At 46.2% G+C, this 19,909-nt stretch overlaps 1 protein-coding gene across 3 annotated transcripts; it reads right to left on the bottom strand.

Annotated features, from left to right (window-relative positions):
• Window positions 1-425: 425 nt before the first annotated feature.
• LOC142076030 (uncharacterized) lies at window positions 426-18,341 on the bottom strand. Of its 3 annotated transcripts, XR_012671084.1 has the most exons (7): window positions 17,993-18,261; window positions 7,400-7,870; window positions 4,655-4,795; window positions 4,164-4,232; window positions 3,517-3,607; window positions 2,398-3,158; window positions 428-756 (listed from the first exon to the last, which is right to left on the bottom strand). XR_012671084.1 is itself a non-coding variant. In XM_075138352.1 (6 exons), the coding sequence occupies exons 1-6, from the start codon at window positions 18,045-18,047 to the stop codon at window positions 2,951-2,953; spliced, it is 1,035 nt and encodes a 344-aa protein (XP_074994453.1). In that variant the 5' UTR covers window positions 18,048-18,341; the 3' UTR covers window positions 426-2,950. The 3 variants fall into 3 exon arrangements, 2 of the variants coding, with proteins under 2 accessions (XP_074994453.1, XP_074994454.1); XM_075138352.1 differs by having other exon boundaries at window positions 426-3,158; window positions 17,993-18,341; XM_075138353.1 differs by having other exon boundaries at window positions 426-3,158; window positions 7,400-7,947; window positions 17,993-18,248.
• Window positions 18,342-19,909: the final 1,568 nt, after the last annotated feature.

Below are 19,909 nucleotides of genomic sequence, written 5' to 3'. Positions count from 1 at the left end.
CTTTACTGAAAGAGTGGTCAGGCCTTGGAACAGGCTGCCCAGGGAAGTGGTGGAGTCACCATCCCTGGAGGTATTTAAAAGACGTGTAGATGTGGCGCTTAGGGACATGGTGTAGTGGGCATGGTGGTGTTGGATTGACGGTTGGACTCGATGCTCTTGGAGGTCTTTTCCAACCTTAATAATTCTATGATTCTACTCTCCAGTTACGCGGTACTCATCCTTTGGTGTAGCATACATTAATAATATTAGTACCACTGTGACAGTGGTGTCTTGCTCATCACCGTGTTATCTTCCTGTAGAGTGATTTGTAAAAGCCCCTGTATAGTGCATCCTTTTTTGTGTGTGTTTATACACACACACACACACAAAAAGATGCACTATATGGGGGCTTTTAACGTATATATACACACACACATAAACAATTTCAGTGCTCCTCCACTTTACAGTCAGATTTTATTTTGATTATGAACACTTTAAAAGCATTGTATTCAGATGATGGCAGAGAGTGAACAGCACACAGGTTGTGCGATTGTTTCTCAGCTAGCTCTGGAAGCAGAAGATGGAAGGTGTCTCCCATTGTCACCTGGTCCAGCCCCAAGGCAGAATCGGCTATTTTGGAGTCTTTCCTGATGAGCGTTTGGCTAACACACTTTTTAAGACCTCTTGTGATTAGGTCCTCACACCTTCAGCTCCTCTGTCCATATCTTGGAAAATTTTCTCTCTAGCATCTAATGTAGGTAAACCAGTGAGAAATAACTAGAAGATAACAGCAAGTAAAAGAGAGGGGGAGAAAATAGTTTAAAACCTGTACTGCTTCACAGTCTTATTTTTTCATTATTGTTTGAGCTACCATTTAATCAGTGCTATGTAAACAATGTTACTGCCTTCATGTTTATGAGCAAGATTAGCATATTAAGTATCAATTATAGAGAGTCATTAACAAGTCATCTGTTCTGCCCATTCAGCAGTAATGAACATAAGCACTTGTTGCTTTGGAAAGCACAACATTAGCTGAACTCCAAGTAAGTATTTGCATTCTAATGGCACTGCATACATAGTGTTCCCAAAGTGCGTCAAGGTTTTGGAGGGTAACAAGTGCTGTGCACTGTAAGGTGGTGTGCTCCTTGGATAAAATTTCAAAGGCGGGCATCTTAATTGTGGTAAGAAAAGGTACAAGGGATGTAACTGTGATAATTGGTGAGGCACTGTATGTGTATTTTGAGCGATTTATGTAAAGAATATATTCCCACAAATTTGGTGGCTAAAATGATGCTTGCGCATTTGGAAACTTGACCCAATAGTCTTTGGATTTGTTTTAAGTGGAAACATTGGAAAGTCAGAATTTAATCTGACTCTTGTTTGTGTTCACTGCTCCGTGGTGAAGAAAGAGTTCTTCCTCTGCCCATGTCTAGTAGTAAAATATTTTCCCAAGGAGCATGTGGGAAACCCTCCAGTAAATAATTATGGAATAATCTGCCTGGGGAAGACATTTATTTCCAACCTCTATGATTTTTATGCCCTGAACCAATAAGGTTTGTATTTTCTTTCTTGAGACTAGCTAAGTTTTTGGTCATAACAATATCTCATGGCAGTTAACTTTTTGCCAGGCTGTGGATCTATGTTTAAAAAGAAAAATAGTAATAAAAAAAAAAAGCAGAGACTTTAAATTCCCTAGAGACCTTACTTCTCCCTTAGGTTTAATGAAATCAAACTCTAGAGAAGTCCAAGCTCCACTGAAATGGCACAAGTTAATTTAGGTGAAGTGAAAATTGTTTAAGTCTGAGTAAGAGAGAGGTTAGGATATGGTTTCCCTTGCACTGCTGAACAAATATACTGATGCAGCTTATACTTGTTATTTCTTGGTGTTAGTATTTCTTTCTCCAAACAATTCCTGATTTACAGCCATGATTATGGTTTATATCATCACAAGATCAGAGAGAAGAAAAGCATAAATTCATGAACATTAGGAAAGCGCTAAGACATTTCAAGTTTCACTGAGAAAAGATCAGGATTCAGTGTGATGGGTCACAGATAATTATGCTCATACAAGAAGTGTAAAGGCTGAAAACAGTGCCTTACTCCTTTCTAGAAAAAAACTGTATTACTGCTCTAGATGGGAGCAGTATATCTGTTCATTGACTATTACCTGTGACTATAGGAAATCAGAGACTGAAGCTGGTACAAAATACCTGGATAATGTAATATCCCTGACAAGCATCACTGACGTTACTTGTCATTCCACATAAAGAAAGAGGATGTGTGTTATAATAAGGTCTAATAGATCCTAAATATGGAAATATTTTGAGAGACACATACTTTCTCAGCAGGACTCTTGCAGTGATGCAGAGACGACGACGGAGTGCTACCTTTTAAGTTAGAAAAATGACTTGCTGTTACTTAGTTGATAACTTAGTGCGGGGAGTATTTTGGCAGATATCTGGAGGAGACTTTAATCTTTTGAGTCCTGAAGGTAGTGCTTATTAATTATGTTCTCACATTGACAAAGTAACTGACAGCCTTCTGTGTCTGTTGGCAGCTAGTTTTATCTTAAAAAGGATTTAAGGGTCATCAGGACTTCTGTTTTTCACCTTACAGCTTGTCTCCAAGGATTTACTTTCTCATATGCTCAGTAAGTCTAGAATTTCAGGGCAATGGGCAGCTGCAGCTGGCGAGAGTCTTGGCTTCATTTAGCTAAATCTGGGTTTTGTTATGGGTTAAATCAGCTCTGGAAGAGCTAAGCAGCGTGTGCCTACACAAACCAAACAATCTGCTCTGCTTGCTTCAACCTCGTGCTATGCAAGGAGATTGTTTTCAAGTGTTAAAAAAAAACCAAACAGCGCTTACAACTCCCTGTCAAAACAGCAAGGCTAGGAAGGAGATTGACTATGGTGGCACTCTTCCTGGTGGGAAGAGTGACACAGGACGGAACAACAGCTCCGTTATTTCGGAGCTAGTCCATTTGATAATTGGCATTATCAAAAAGAGGAGTGACAGTCCCGTCTTTCCACTCGATGAGGATCTCTCCACGCCTCAAGGAAGGGGAGCGAGATGGTGGAAGGTATGGCTGGGGACCTCTTCGTAAGGGAGTCGGCTCCCGTAAGTCAGCTCTGCTGCTGTTGGCTGGGGAGCTCTTCAGAGCAGAGAGGATTTTCTTCTTCCTAGGAGAAAAGAGAAAAGGGTATGTAACTGCATCTGCCTGTCTCTCCGTTGCTTCTCCACGTGAACGGGATCAGCAACCGTAGTGCCCAAATTCCCTAAACCTTCAGGAATGGTGCGAGGTGTGCAAGAGAGAAGGAGCCAACATCAGTGGCTGCATTTGGATGGGATAGTGAGTGGGAGGGAGAAACAGTGGCAAAGAGGCGAAATCATCAAGTGTGACATCATGGATGAGCAGAGCTATCTGCTCAGAGCCAGACACTTCAGGTGTGGGATTGGGAAAGGTGCCACGATCAAGACTTTTGTTTTGAAGTGCTGGACAGGGAAGTGGCAAACAGAATGAACCTTAATCTCACTTACTTGTTGTAATGAACATTGAGTGTCAGTATTATTAATCCCAGTATGAATGCCAAGGGGCTGAGGACCAGCATGGCCGTCTTCCAGTTGGTGCCTGGAAGGATATCACAGAAAATAATCACGCGTTTGCTGTATCTATCCCAGTTCTTATGCAATAGCCACGATTGCCACAAAAAACACCTGTAATGTCCCTGAAGACTAGCAGACAACAGGAAAAGTGCTCTGTCCATAAGATCCATGCCTTACAGCTGCTTTACACTGCACAGCATCCCTCTATTGAAAATGGCCACAAAAAGGTTTTCTTTCTTGCTAGGAAGACAATAACTATTCATGCTTCTCCACTCTGCAGCTCTCTGATAAGAAATAAGAAGGGCTGAGGGAAGGCACCAGTGATAGTGGGTATCTGTTTCTCCTGGTGAGCTGGGACAAAGCATTTGCATGTTTTTACTCACTTTTGTACTCCAGCCATGGGGAGATTTGTTTAATCATTAAAAGGAGTTTTTCTGACAGATAGTTTGGTGCCCTCTGTCCCTACTGAGCATCCTCAGCAGGACTCGGGAATGTAACTCTGTATTGATGGGAAGGTTAGGGGCACTGATGAACTTTCATCCACCTGTTCTCTTCCTCCTCTGGCTGATGCCTGGACCTACCTGCGAGCCTGGCCCCAGCATTTTTCCCTCGATTTGCGTGGTGCTTTTTTGAGTGATTGTGGGACACATCTGGGGGAAGAAGCAGAGAGACTCAGATTAGCAGCTTCCATTGTTGGACCAGAGGAAGCTCCAACTTCCTCCTGGGACTGTACCGTAATCACAAATCCCCTTTGTATGGAGCCGGAAGGGAAAAGGAAACTTTCTTGTTCCTCAGCATTCCCCAGGCACAGACATATTTTGCTTCTAGAATATATGATGGCTGTGCCTCCAGGTTAAGACTATGGCCGTATCACTGAACTGCTTGCCAAGGCAAACATCTCAACATGTTGTGTGAGAGCAAATCCTTGAACCACTCAGTGGTACACGTGGAAGTTCTTCAGAAGTACTCAGGTACTTACCACCACTGAAAATACTTCAGTAATGTCTAGATGCCATCCACATTTTCCTTCCTGCTCTTCTTACATATGCATTCAGAAAAGAAAAATGCTCACCCTCGTTTGCTGGGAAGTATGCCTGTTTGGTCTTCGCTGGAGACACTGTGCTGTCAAATTTGTTAGCCAGAGGTGGGTCAGTCAAGCCCACAGAAGATTCTCTGTCCACGGCATCAATCTTTGATGAATCGATGGTTTTAGCTTGGAAGGAAATAAAGCAAAGATGTGTGTGATTATAATTTACTTTTATACAGAAACCTGGATACGCTCAGTGCCCGGCGAGGGAAGGGAACCCAGCCCTGCCGTGTCAGTCCTCCACCCTGCAAGGCAAACAGGACATGGTGCAATAGCGATCACCTCCTCCTGTGTATCAGGGGCCTTAAATTCTCACAGATTTCAAAGATGAAATGAACCTCTCAAGACTGAATCCACAGCCAAAGCAGGGCTTGTTTTCTGGTGGTAAATAAAGTCATTGGTCTAAAAGGTATGAGTGCAACACCAGCTGTTAAAGGATGAGGAAGAGGCAAGCAGAACCGTAGCTAAGCATCACAGGTATTACCAACACAGCGGACGAAGAAATGGTAGTAAATAGTCCATACCTCTTGCAAGGCGCGATGGCATCCTTTGCCTTGCCAGTCTTACAGCAGAAATAAGGTATGCAGGGTAGCAATTACTGCTAGAGAGGAGGTTGTGGGAAATCTTGTGGCAGCGATAATCACCCCTCCCCTGCCCTGATGCATGTGGCAAGATCAGGAAACTCATATCTGTAGAGTTCCCTGCTGCTTATCCCAACCTCATCCCTTCCTGTGGCATGTGCATCCACGGGTACACGTGTGTAATTTATTTGGCAAATAACCCGCTGAATTAAAAGTTGTCTGTTGGTCAACTGAAACTTGGATAAGAAAGGTCTAAACAAACACATAGGGCTTTGGTGTTGTTAGTAAGTAGTCAGAGGTTCCCTCCAGTAGACGCTGAACCATGGGGTTATAGGAAAATTATCAGTTTGCCCAACTGATTTGCCGGTTTGTGCAACTGGCACAACCTCATTTCAAAGCCTGCTCTGTGTTTACCCTCTCAGCCTTATTTGGGGAGCCTGGCTCTGAGGCAGCCCCGGGCTGCCAGGAACATTGCCTTGGGGAATGCAGACGCCCTTTTCACATGCCTTTTTCCCATATCTTAAATGTTCCACGCATTTCCTAGCCTATATTTAACTAGCTTATTATGGTATCTAATTTGTATTGGCTCTATTTACCTTCATGTTAAACTAACACTTGTGACTACTGGTCTGTGATAATTACATGTTAACCTTCTGGTTGGCTAATTAAAAACCTCAGTAAAAGGGCCATCTTATCTGCACATGACAGCCAAAAAACCTAGTGTATCTATCTCTTTTTATTTTGAATTAGATATAGCCTTTTTGTGTCAAAAGGTTATACTCATAATCCATTTACTTATGCCAACCGGATTCATCACATTTTCTCTTGACTCATTTCTGCAAAGCTGAAAATCTGATTGGGGCCATCAAGCCTTAAGGTAAGGAATATCCTCATGTAAGGGAAATAATTTCCCCTAAGGAAGGTTGGGAACCTCATCACCTACAGAGGGGACAAACACAGAAAAGTCATTACAAACGCCAGCTCTCTTCTGGTCCCTAGAGTGGAAGAAGGGAGAGGAGGAGAGGAGGAGGGGAGGCATTGAACGTGATTTTCAGATCTCAGTACTGCACACAACTTCACAAGAAAAGTGCTGAAACCACCTTCCTTTGCATAAGGGACTAAATGAAAGAGGGAAACAGACTGGACCATGAATTATCAGTGGTCGGCAATGGGCTTCACTAGCCATCTGACAAATGATGATAGTCGCATCTTGGTGCCATGACCATGCCTGATGTCTATTAGCTTGGTGTCCAACACCTAAAACTATGACAGGACCAGGGTTTCTGCCCTTTTTGTGTCCAGTCTAAGCAGAGGATAGCAGACACTCATGAAGGCAGAGATTAGATTCTTTTTAGCAGAGGCCAAGGCCATGAAACTGAAAATATAAAACTGATTTTATATAATTTTTGATGTCATGTTCTACGTTTTCTTAATGCAAAGGGAGGGCAGCGCTTTAAATACCTCCCACTACTTGCTGCGTTCACTTGTTTCTTTACGGTTAGATCAGACACCAAGAGCGAGGTTCACTTCTGAGGATCATGACAGCATGGGATGAAGGTTAGAATCATGGTTTCATTAGTGACAAGTGCACTGTTGGGGCCTGGAGGTAGCTGTAACGTGTTGCTTAGAAACTGAAGCAACAATTTCTCATTTCAAATATAGCAGCTTCTCAATAATTCATACAAGTTTAAAAGAGGTTTTCAGCTGCCTCCAGTTTTCTTGTTACCAAAAATGTCATCCCAAAATACAAAGTACCAAAAGCCCCTTCAAAGTCTTAAGCACCTGATTTTATGGGACTTGGTTGTTTTGAACTTGGGAGGCTCAAGAAATTCCAACTATTAGCTCTGGACACCGATCAGATGTACTTTCCAAAATACTTGACTTTTGCCTGTCATCAGAAATGCATCTGGGGTTTAGAGACCTGATCCTGTAACGTGTTACATGCTTTCTGGAAAACACTGAACAGCAACTACTGGAAACCAGTGGTACCAAGTATTTGGGCTGACTTGGAGCCATTTGGTATCTCTCCAGGTGGGGCCGAAGTGACCATGAGTTAGAATGATGGATGTTAGGTGGTGCCTGGGTGTTAGGTGGCTTGGATGACACCTAAGGTTAGATATTATCTGATGCTAAATCTACTTCATCTTACTTTCATAGCTCCACACCCGTGTGTCTACAGCTTGTTGTGTTGGTTTGCTGGGCCTCAGAGCTGCTGTCCGGGCAGCAGCACAGACAGTTTCATCTGCTAAAGTCTTCCACCTGCTGAATTTGTCCTTCTCCCTTGAGACAAAGACCTTGTGGCCTCCTTCCTTAGTGCTGAGGTGGAAGCCCAAGTTCTGCAGAGTCAAGTGTCCCTTCTTGCTGCAGGACCATGCTTGGCGCTCCCAGTCCCCACAGGGCTCCAGTTTGACCAGGGCGTACTCCCGCGTCTTGTGGGCTGACAAGCACTGCTTCGTTTGAAGGCTGGTGATGGTCCTGGTGGCAGGGTCCCAGCTCCACTGCTGCTGCTGGGTGTGCGCCTTGCAGTCAGTCAGGCTGATGCCGTTGATCTCATGGTGGGATACGCGAATGCATTTTTCCAGCCTGGTGTTCCTTATGAGGAAGCCTTGTCCCTCTGCTACTGCAGTACAATCAGAGCATGGTTTAGTCCTGTGCATGTCTGAGGCAAACGCATCTTCTGAGCACATTGTAAACACCCTGGGGAAGGGGAGATGTAACCCACCAGTCCTTTCCTGGATGGGCAAGCCTCGATAAACATTTCCCCAAGGTTCCTAATTCCCCAGAATGACATTTCTTTAAAATACGCAGTGTGCAAATAGCCAGGAGCAATACTAGAGAGAAGTAATGACATAAATAACCCATGCAACTAATGGGGAAAAATCCTTGAAAAGTTGTACCATTATGAAGTATCTGCCTATATATATTTAACTCAATATTCCAACTGGTTATAGCTTTAAATAAGTACCCATCCTTCCCTCCCTCCAAAATAATTGGATGGTTTCGGGCCTTTTTGCCCCTATCTGGATCAAATCTTTCATATAAAAAAAAGCAGTTGAAACCCCTGAATTCCCCAGATGCTATTCACCTGGGGCCAACTAGGCCACCTTGGGCTACTGTTTCCATTAGGTGGCTTGTGGTGATAGTACAGCAACACTGGGGTAAAACCATACCCCATCAGAAGTCTGGAAGTACTTGGCTGACACAGCTCATGTAAGTATTGAAATCAACTTGGATTTAGCACACCTGACATTGGTCTGTGCTCCCCAGGCACGACGGTACCATTTTTAAGGATGCCTTTGTCAGAGAGTGACGTTACAGCCGCCCCACAACAGACACACAATTTGAAGCAACTTCTGTAATTGCTTGTTGCTTTTAATAGCAACGGGTCCTAACATCTCTGATGGCTTCGGATGGGTATCATCCTGCTAGCTGGACAATTGCCCCCATTTTCAGTACAAAATCATCAGGTGTGGGCTGTGAACATCCTGAGCAAAATGTTAAATGCTAAACCATCTGTCACTGATGTGGGTGTACCTTCTGCTGTGTATTTTATGCCTAAGACAAAGGGATAGAAATAAAAGTTTCAAGTTTCTGCACATTCTGAGGAATCTTTTAATTTTAATTACAATTATCACGGGGTAACTCCCAGCTTTTGTGGTGACTTTTTTTTCCTCTTTTCCCCAGGAGTCAGGGTTATAAAAGCCCCATCAGCATACAGTATTGAGCATAAAGAGTAAGAAGAGACTGAAAATTGATGTTAGACAAGAACACTGATGTTTATCTAAACAACTATTTCTGCAGAGTTCCCCTCCCAAAGCAAAGAACAATACTTTTCCCTGTCAGCAAGTATTTGGCTCAATATCTGAAAAAACTAACGGCAGTGTAAACAGAAGCCGGTACGCGATACCAAGGGTATGAACAATAGCTTAAAAGAGCGCTCCTGTTTTCTCTCAGGAAATTCTAGGGGTCTGCTAGATTAATAGTGCCTGGGGGTTGCTAAATCAGAAACAGCTCGGGGCTTTCTGCTCAGCCTGAATGCATGGGGAGAGGCAGCCAGAAACCACAGTACGACTCCTGCCCCGGCTCTGAGATGAGGATGGATGTGTCCGTGCTGAGATATTGAGTTTCATGGACCTGTGATAGCCACCGATCCAGGCAATTGCTGTCAAGCCCATGTGCCTAAATGGAAATTAAATATCTGGGGGATCTGTGGACAGTTTATGAGTCCTGTCCTCTTTACCACTCTTATTGAGGGCTGGATGGAGAGAAGATGTTTAATGCACCTTGGGCTTGAGTTTCTGCCAGCTTCCAAAGGCAGGAGAAATGTCTTATATATAATCTCCCATAATCTTTAGAAAACCCAAAGGGATGAATGCAATCCCCCCACCATGTTTTTTTCTAGGACCTGGAATCCAGGATTCTCACCTCTTTGCTTCATCTTAACTGGCAGAAACCCATTTCCAAAGTAATGATCTGAGAGCCGCACAAAAACGTGCCAGGGGAACATGAGAACTGTGCTGGGTCAGATAAAACGTCTGTTGAGCCCAGTCCTGTCTCCAGCAGTGGGTATTAGCATTTGCTAAGAGGGGAGGAGGGTAAGAATCAGACAAGTAAAGAGCTCACTCAAGGCAGCAAGGATGCCAGTGCCTCCTTCCTAAAACGTATCAGCTAGCTAAGAGAGTATTGCTGGGTATTTGTGGTTAAAATAGTTTTTCCCATGTACACTACTTTGTATTTTTTAATATGAATTCTGAAATTCAAAACCCATTTTGTTGCTCAATCTTTATCATGAGCTGCTTCTGAGCTCTGCACAGTCAACTTCAGTTTTGATTATTCTGCATAGTTTCGTGCCATCAGCAAACTTTATTACTTCATTATTTTCCCGTTTTCCCAAGATCACTGTGTTGAACAGCACTGATGTTTGTCGGCACCTGCTGATACCTTCACTTTCTGTGATCACTGTCAACTTATTCCACCTCTTTGTTCCAGCCTGTGGCTGAAATCTGTCTCTTATTCCATGAGAATTGAGTTTCTTAAGCGCCTTGGTGGAAGAATCTTACCAAAAGCCTGTTGCAAACATAAGCACAAGGTCTAGATGAGCTCACCATGTTTATGTGCTCATTGATGCCATCACGGATGTCAGGCATTCCCACTGCAAAAGCTGTACTGAATTTCTCGTATTTATCTGTGTGTCTGCAAATTCTATTCTTTGTTTCTACTGACTTGCCTGATGCCGAAATCAAACTGATTGAGCTGTGTTTCTCCAGGCTGTGCAAGGATCCCTCTTAAGATGGACATAATTGCCATAATGCAGTGCTTTGGTGCTAGGGCTGCTTTAGGTAATAGTTTACATACTCCTTAGAAGTTTAAAAAGATGTCGTCTTTACTTTCCTGTAACTGAGTGTGAATGCCATCTGGGCTGGTCATTTGCCACAGATTATTTACCTTTTTTTTTTTTCCTAAAACTTCCCCTGTTGACAATTTTGTTCGATAACATTCTTCAGACTGCAGAGAGTGGCTGCCACGTGAGGACTTCCCTGACCATGTCTGAAGTGAACACCACCACCAATAATCCGTTCAGCCTTTCAACCCTGCCCTGCCTTGGTTGTCCTTCTTACATTTACATCAGTTAGTTATTGGCTTCCTTATACCCACCGAGTTCTTACTTCAGATACGTTTGAAAATTGCTTTTAGTATTTTTTTATGCTCTCTCTAAGTTGCTCCTCTAAATCTTTTTCTCATATGTTTTATTATGGGTTTTGTTATTAAACATGCCAGGATCTCTTTTTTTTTCTTTTTCTTGGTTGGAAATGACTGTCCATTTGAAAGTTTCATTTTTTAAAAAAATTTTGAAGAGCATTGCTGTTCAATTCAGCCAGCAGATTTGTGTTTTATTCTCTGTATACAGTCCTTGATGGTATACGTTTCCCTCTAAAGAAACACCATGTTACCTACACGTTAGCAGCAAGCATCGCGTGCCCCCATGTTATCTACCAGCCTTTTGCACTTTTGAACTGCCCCTTTCTACCAGCTTTCTTGGTTTTATGCAGGTCTCAGTTTTCAGAGACTCACCTCACCGAAGGTCCAGGAACCTCAACACTGCAACTGAAGTGCTTTCCTTTGAGATTTGTATGACTCCTCCACAATGTGCGACACCAAGTTATTAATAGATTTTTATCTTCACACCATATCTCAGGTCCAAAAGAACTATTTTACAGCTTGGGGAACAGAGGTCTAGCTAAACTTTTCTTGGTTCAACATTACATGGGAGGGTGGCAGCAAAGCTGAAGCTATATCCTTCTCCTCTGAACTGTGGTCCGAGTGTCTTCCCCACCTACAGTGCTGCCTCTCGTAACCTTGAGCTCTTGGTAAGGCTGGCTATCAACAGCAGGATTTTTCTTGTGATGTTTTGAGGGATCCTTGTCAAGATGTGAGCCTATGTCCATCATACAGGTTCACCATCCACTACTCATACATTATTGCTTTCCTGAGATTGAGATGTTGCTATCTAAGTGAGCAACTTACAATTAGATACAGATAACTGGCCGCAATCATTGCACATGTCCCATACAGTCATAAGGGGTAGACTCACAAATAAAGCTGGAGCATATTTACCTTGGGATACACATCAGGCACTGAGAATCCTTACTCAGGAGGCAAAATGACTTTTTTCCCCAACACTGTCAAGTCCCAGTCTCCATCAGCCCTGCAAATAAGGCCATCAGCCCTAACATTTTTGGAATGTTAACCTGGAGTAAGCAGAGCATCCAGTGTACTCCCTGGGGATGGGACTCAGAGTCTCTGGAAAATGCCAGCCTTACCCACAGAGCCTGAGTAGATGCCTGCTTTGAGCTGCTCATACTTGAACATTTTGGCCTCTTCGTATTTTTAGGAACAAAATAAACAATTTCTAGCAAAGACGCTTGATGCCAGCTTGTTTGTCCTATGATACTGTCACTCTGTCTGGTTACAAGAAAGAAAAGCAAGCAAATATAGTCCCCTGCCTCCTGCAGCATGGGTACCCTTGGGACGTGCTGTTCCTTGTAGGATTAGGAGCAAAAACCATGCAATGTTCCTAATTAAGGTAATGCCACCAGGAAAGCCTTGGTTACCAGTAATCCCAGCTGGCTGGGAAGGTTTCTGCCGTTTCTAAGCAGTGCCTGTGATGGTTTGATCAAAGCCATTTTGCAGAGTGTTTGGGGATGGGTCGCTCCATTTAAAGGCTTTGCGGAGGGAAGGGGTAAGTTACAGCTGATCAAGCACAGGTTTCTAAAACACTCCAGGTCACCCAGGAACCTCAGCATTGGCTTTGGCCTCTTTTGCCCTCCTCAGTGGGGTTCCTAGCTCTTTGAAAAATCCTTTAACTAGCTCAATTTCTCTTGCCAAGTAGGTGTTTTCTGTAGGGAGAAGACGACCGCCGAGTCACAGCCAGGAATTTACCTTTTCCTGCCTTTACCTGTTCTCAAAGGCACGCATCCATCTGCAGCAGCCACGGCACCTCTCATAGAGACTGCTTCGTGGGGACATCCCACAGCCCAGGAGAGCTCTCCCAAACATGGCTTTTCTTGGGTACCACCATATGACGGTGTGTCATCCTGAGTCACCCAGGCCATGGCAACAGTGGCTTGGACAAATGTCTCCAAGCTGTCTCTGCTGTTTCCACCCAAAATGAGCACAGCACTAGGGGTACATGCGCCGTGGCTGAGAAACCTTGGAGCCAGCAGTGCCGTAGCCTGGGTTATGGTGAGACAAGCCAGAGAGTTTCCTGCCTACGTTAATCTGCCTCCACTGTTTGCCGCTGCGGGTGATCATATCTTCTCTACGGAGCATGCACCAGTGGAGATTGACCCACACCGTTCTCATATACATTACATATGTTTGCCTTCTTGCATAACTCTCCCTGAATATCAATTCTCCCAGGATTTAGGGTCCCCTTGTCTCGTTGGACTATTGCAGCAAGGGGCATCAGGTGGGAAGAGGGTTTGGAAGACTCCCGTCCTCTCAAGTTGCCCTGCCAGCAATTTTTATCTCTGCCCTAGCTCTAAAAACAGCCATGAGGGACTCCAGCTACTTCCAGAAATGGCCCCAGCCCAAAAGAAGAAAAACTAACCAGAGACTTTGAGGAAAGCCATCTTTAGGTGCTTAGCCACTGTGGTGATGCAGACAACACTTCTCCCTAGCCTGGTACTGATTATCTGCAAGCACAGCATCTAACCTCCCCTGCCCTCCTGCCCTCGCTGCTGGGAATGCAGAACTACTACGTTTTCTACCCAGATCCCTTACTCAGATTGAAATTCAGGACTAAATGTAGAGTCGCACATCTACAAAACCAGCAGTCTAGAAAGACATTGGATGAAGGCAAAAGGGACTTCCATGTGACTAGCCATAGCAGCAATTCTCTGCGATGGCCTGAAGTTATCACATCCTGCCATGAGCAAAAACTCAGCCAGATGTCTCTTCTGAACAGGAGGGGAAGCTGTTTCTGAGCTGCCCTGGGCCCGGCAGGCTGTTCCTACCTCCTGCAGAGGGTCAGGACCAGATAGAAATGAGAAGATGCAGTAGCAGAAGAGGGAAGCTCCCAGTTAAGGCAGGAGGGTTCCCCATGCAGATGGAGCTCGGTGCAAGACATGGCCCTGTAAGATCACTTGTAGGAACAGTACGTTGAATCTAACTGAAGCGAGCAGCTTGAGATGCTGTCAGGTATGGACAAACAAGGCCTTGAAAAAGTAAGCAGGAGCAGACTTGAATGCAGCCCATCAGTAACTCCTTCTTATGAAAAGATCTCCTTCCATCTAAGGGAGCAAGCCCCTCTCTGCTGCTTACGCAGGAGACCAGCCCAGGGCCATGGGATGAAGAAATTAAAAACAGCTGGAAGACATTTGCAGTCATAAGAGGGGTGTGGTGACCCAGATGTGTTTGGTCAAAGGCAGGAAACCCAGATGTGCACAGGGAAGCAGTGAGATTGGCACTCTGTTGTCTATTTTGCCTGAGTTCATGCCCAAGACCAGGATGACAGGAGGTGAGATTAGGGTTTTTTTTGCAAAATAGGCTGTTGACTGGAACCAACATTAGCTTTATTTTGCCCTGGTCCTCCCTCAACCTACAACTGTGCCTACTTGGATGTAAAGTTTAGAGACACAAATGTCCATGACAGGTCAGCGGATGTGGCCAACTTACCTATGGAGAGGATAATGCTAGATGGAGCCTGGTGAGTCCCTGTTGGTGAGCAAACAGGCGCCTGCCCATCGGGCCCAGCAGAACAGGCAGAACTGGAGCTGGGTGAGCAGCTACCTGGCAACTGGGAGCTCTGGGTTTATGGGAGCACAATTTCCATCACTTCGGGCAGCAGATTAGCTCTTATCAAGCTGTGACATTTTTATAGAGAAGTTAACAAAGCCTACTGGTAACTGCTAGTAACTAGCTGGCAAACGGCTTGTCAGTGCAAGTACCTGATTGTAAATACTTCTTGGTCTGCACTCAGATTATTTTCCAGAAACAGGTCTCTCCAAGAGTAGTTCCCAGCAGTTGCTTCTGGCAACCACATTGGGCTGTGTTTTTTCCCAACCATTGATGCTTTCTTAAGAATATCTTGCTTTTGGTTAACCAACATGGTTTCATAGCTTTCCATGTTACTGCAAAGTCCACTTTTGACCAAGTATCTCAGTAAAGGCCTCCAAGGGACCAGAGCAGCCATAGGAAAAGAAGGAAGGTTTTGGCATGGAAAAACACATGGATAAATGATGGGAAGCAGGGAAGGCTGATGAAGTCAACCCGAAGCTGATGCATGTGGGGAAAACCAATCCCTGGGGGGATATGATGGAGGTCTATAAAATCCAGAGGGGTCTGGAGAGGATGGGCAGGGGCTGATTGGTCAAGGACTGATCCCAGATGGGACAAGGGGTGCCAAGGGAAGGCTCACAGCGTGCAGGAGGTGGCTCTGCACCCAGTAGCCATGCATCCTTGTTGCCAGGGAGAGCCTGCTCAAGTCGAGAGAGGAGATCTGATAGCTACTGAAGCTACACCAGGGTCAGGAAATCCCCCGAGCAGAAAACAGTTAGAGGCTGGAAAAGTGTGTGGGGGAGGAGAAGTATCAGATAAGCTTGGCCTTTCTGCCTCTTCAATCCGAGACGCTTAGGGCTGCTTTAGGAGAGTGGTGCGTGAGCGGTCACGGAGCATCCAGCACTGCACATAGGCGCGGGGGGGAGGAGAGCAGCCCCTGGGATATGGAATCGGGCCGGGATGCCAAGCAGAGCCACCGCCAGCCTCACGCTCAGTGCGTGAAAATTGAGAGTCAGTGTTAAATGTGGTATTATTTCAGCAGTTTTCTTTCTGCTGGTATGTGCACAGATCCTGCTGGTGCCTGACTTCCCACCACCCATCATACCTCACTGGGTTACCGTTAGACTTGACTTCTTAAGAAAACACTTAAGGTCCCTCCCTGCTTGCAGGGACTTTCCAGAGAATCTACTGTCAAACCAGCTTAGGCGATTCCAGGATTTCCAGTTTCCAGCAGAAAACCGAACTCTCTAAGGTCTGCCAAAAGCAAGCACCTCTGTCCTGCCAGCAGCCTTAAAACTCAGCAGCCCCAGGCAGGACGGGATGGGGAGAGGCTGCTGGGAGGGGAGATCAGCCCCAAGCAAGAACTTGTTTGCTCTCTGCTCTTTGAGCTGGCTTTGGGCATTGCCAGGTATTGGGAAGATGAATTCCTTTCTTGCAAAACAGTTGTGGTTTTATTAGTGGTCTGGCTGAAATGCAGCGGCTGATCATGCGATTGCACCAAAAGCATTTCACTGGAAAGAAAGAAATGTCCTGTGGAAATGTTCTATGATCCTCCTTAATTTACTAATAAAACATAGCCATGCGGCTCCTGTCGTGTGGAAGTAATAAAGAACCACTTTCTTCTAACACCAGACAAGACCTGTATTAGAGTGAGAGAAAGCGCAAGACCCCAAAGGCTGTTCTGCTCTCCTGGCATCCCTTCATGGTGTCATCTCCAGATCCTAACCAGATCTCCTGTAACTTTTAAAAGATGCACATGTATCCCCACCCCTCACTACTACAGTGACATACCCTCAGCCTGGGGCTTTAAAAAAAGAGATTCAATTCACTGGATTTACTTTAATTGGCAAGATTTGGGGTGCAAAAACCAGCAGTAGATGGAGCAAAAGTCAAATCTGTAGGAGTGCAAACTTCTCCTTTGACCTGCAGAACAAACTGAGGGCTGGCTGCTCAAAGCAGCTCAGGAATATGCACTTAGAGGTTGTGAAGCAGGGAATGGAAAGTAAAAGGGCTGGAAGGAATGTCCTATGAGAAGCAGCTAAGGACTTCGGGCTTGTCTAGTTCAGAGAAAAGGAGGCTGAGGGGCGACCTCATTGCTCTCTGCAGCTTCCTGAGGAGGGGAAGTGGAGAGGGAGGTGCTGAGCTCTTCTCCCTGGTATCCAGTGATAGGACACGTGAGAATGGTTCAAAGCTGTACCAGGGGAGGTTTAGACTGGACATTAGGAAGCATTTCTTTACCAAGAGGGTGGTCAAACACTGGAACAGGCTTCCTAGAGAGATGGTCGATGCCCCAAGCCTGTCAGTGTTTCAGGGGCATTTGGAAAATGCCCTTAATAACGTGCTTTACCTCTTGGTCAGCCCTGAGTTGGTCAGGCAGTTGGACTAGATGATCGTTGTAGGTGTCTTCCAATTGAAATTACAGTCTATTCTATTCTAGGTCAGAGCTGCCAGTCTGAGGTTTGTCTTTAAGGAATAAACATCCCAGCTGTGCAGCCCAAATGGGTGTAGTCCTCTGGTCTAGGGAGCTTGAAAACCTCAGAGCAGGTAACCTGCAAAACTGCAGGGCTGTCCTTCCCAATTCAGGGATTTATTTCAATGAGTCCCTTTCAACCTGGCATCTCAGACATAATAAAAAGTGAATTACTTATTAGCTCAGGGCCTTCACCCGTTTTTAAAGAAAAGAGATGCTGCCCACTGCCCATGATGGAATGGGCGAGACTGCAGGTAGCACCGCTCCCAGGTAGCTGTTCCTGGGTAGCACCGCTCTGGCTCTGCAGAATGGTTGTCAGGACTTCTGCTTTCCTCATCTACCCATGCATGTCAAAACCAAGTCTGCTTGGATTCAAAATTCTACCGTGTACAGGCAGGATACAGGATTCGAGCGACCTCAGCAAGCAGCTGAACCTTAACATGAGCCACTACCAAGTTTGCTCCATGGTGATGAGCGGTGCAGACTCTGCAGCTCTGCATCACGTCCCGCTCCCAGCTGACCACCACAGGAGCAGGACTAACGCAACGAGGTCCTGCTCCCCTTCCCACCACCTTCTCCCATGCTGCCAGCATGCTCTGAGCCCACTCACCTCTGCTGGGAAGGAGCAAGCAGGGCATGGAGCAAACACAGTGCTCGGGAGGTCAGTTAGTGCCTGCCTCACCCGCAGAACAGGTTTATTCATCCACTCCTCTTTGCAGTTTAAAAGCACTTTATAAAAACAGCCAGCATGATGCCATGGTGTCCCTGGCCAAGCCATCCCAGCACCTTGCCATCCTGTCCCTCACTCTCCCGTACCCCTGTGTTTAATCCCATTTTAAATGCTGCCTTGAAATGCACCCACAGGCACTTCTTTTACAGCTGGTGGGTTCAGAGCTTGGCAGCCTAAGCAACACTTCAGCAGCAAAGCAGGTTGAAACCCGGTGGGCAGTTCACTTCCCACTTTCCAACTACCCCGAAGGAGGAGAAACTTACCCTCAAGCCAAGGAAGGAGGCAAATACAGCCCAGGCTCAGCCTGAAAAGCTCCATGGTCTGCCAGCACAGCTGGGGGGAAGGAGCCCCTGAAGCCTCTTGCCCGCGAAGAGTGCCTGGCAGCTCACTTTTCCCCCTTCTGCTGTCATTCACAGCAGAAAAACCTGCTGGGAAGAGAAAAACTCTTTTGTCTTAGCGCTGGAGACTTGGCAGTCGGCTTATCAGCAAAGGATCAGCCTGGAGACACGGTCCCGCTCAGCCGTTATCCCTTAGGAGAAATCATATGACGAGCCAGGATGGGGGGGGACACTGGACCAAGATGCTCGCAGCCGCCGAGCTCGGCTCCTTAGCAGCCACGGTTGCTCCCAGCAATGAGAGCTGAATGCTAAGCAGGGTGGCGGGCTGCCTTCGCCAGGGCTGGGAGCGGAGGAGGATGCAGGGCTGGCCTGGCAAGAAAAGGCAAAGTTCAGCAGGAGTGCCCGGAGGGGCGTGGGATGTGCCTGCTGAAACCCTCCGCTCGGCCGTTCCGTCACAGGGTTGTTTTCTCTTTAGGGAGAAATATCCCTGCCGAGATGAGTTTAAGCACCGTTATAGGTCACAGTAGAGATAAAACCTTGCAAACCGGCTGTGCGGGTCCTGGAGCTGGAAGGTGACGGAGGGGGGAGCCGAGGTCCTGCCTGGGGAGCAGGGTCCTGCTGCGGGTCTGCCCTGATACTCGCTCTGAGCCAACTCGGGTTGAGTTTGGCTTTTCATGCACCGGTTTGGGCTCTGCATAGCGGGAAAACCACACATCCCTCCCCAAGGGACAGCAGCAAAGGCTGTCAGGTGAAACAACAGCAGGGGAAGCCAGAGATACAATTTTGCTCATGAGATGCTCCCATTCAGCCACATCCTCTCTGCACTTCTCTGTCCCCCCTGCTCACTGGGGTCGTTCTCACCTGGATATATCATTAGACCTTTTGCATAAAAACACATAAAGATGATGGCTTCACAGTTACTTTTGGGGTCCTGGATGGTACTAATGTCACATCTCCCAGCTCTGCCCATGAGACCAGGAGTCACTTGGAGAGCTGGTAGCTGCTTCATTTAGTGGCTAAGCTGTCAAATTAAAACAGCGCAGTGTCGGCATCCGTGCAAGGGCACGGGCTCAGGTCAGAGCCTTGCAAAGGTACAGTTGCCTCCATGCCCAGCCCCGGGCTGATGGCTCCCAGCTTTCCCCTTCTCAGAGGGGGGATCTGGCTTCAAACCAGACCGGCTTCTTCCCAGGCGGATGCGGATATGGAGAGGGATATCCTACGGTCAAACAAAAGGGAAGGTTGGAGTAAGTTCTTGCCCTGGTGACGTTGCTCCTGCCTGGCCATTGCACTGCGCTCAGGAAAAATACTGCAGAACTGGTTTCTTTGGGACTACTGGTTTCTTTTCCCCATGAGAATGTGTCAAGTTGCACTAAGTACCAGGTATTTTTAATTTAAAAAAGCACAGATGTTAAACTCTCCTCCGCATGACTGGGCTTGAAAATGTAAACGCTCTCCACTACGTTTGCCAAGCGAGCGTGTCTCTCCCACAGGAGGAGGAGGAAAGGGAGGAGCTCGGGGTGGAGGTGTCTCCCCGTCGGATGGAGAGCGTCATAGCGAATATCCTGGTGAAAAGGTCGCTGTGCTCTTCTACCATGGATCCTGCTATTGCTCTGACCCTGGGAGCTGGTACATCTCCCATGTTTCTCCTCCTGGCCCTTCCATCCATTTCACACAAGGGAAACTGAGGCACGGAGAGGCTGTGATCTGCCCAAAGCCATGAAGTCTGTCTCTGGGCTCCTTAATCCCAGATTTCTCCCCATTCACAGGATTGCAATTGCTTTTCAACACCCAGAAAGCCTTTCCCTGTATATGCCAGGAAGGTGTCTTCCTCCTGCCGAGAGG

The sequence above is a fragment of the Calonectris borealis genome, chromosome Z (genome assembly GCF_964195595.1).
Source record: "Calonectris borealis chromosome Z, bCalBor7.hap1.2, whole genome shotgun sequence".
NCBI lineage: Eukaryota > Metazoa > Chordata > Aves > Procellariiformes > Procellariidae > Calonectris > Calonectris borealis.
Note: the sequence above shows the minus strand (reverse complement) of the source record. Positions and strands in the feature narration are given on the sequence as shown.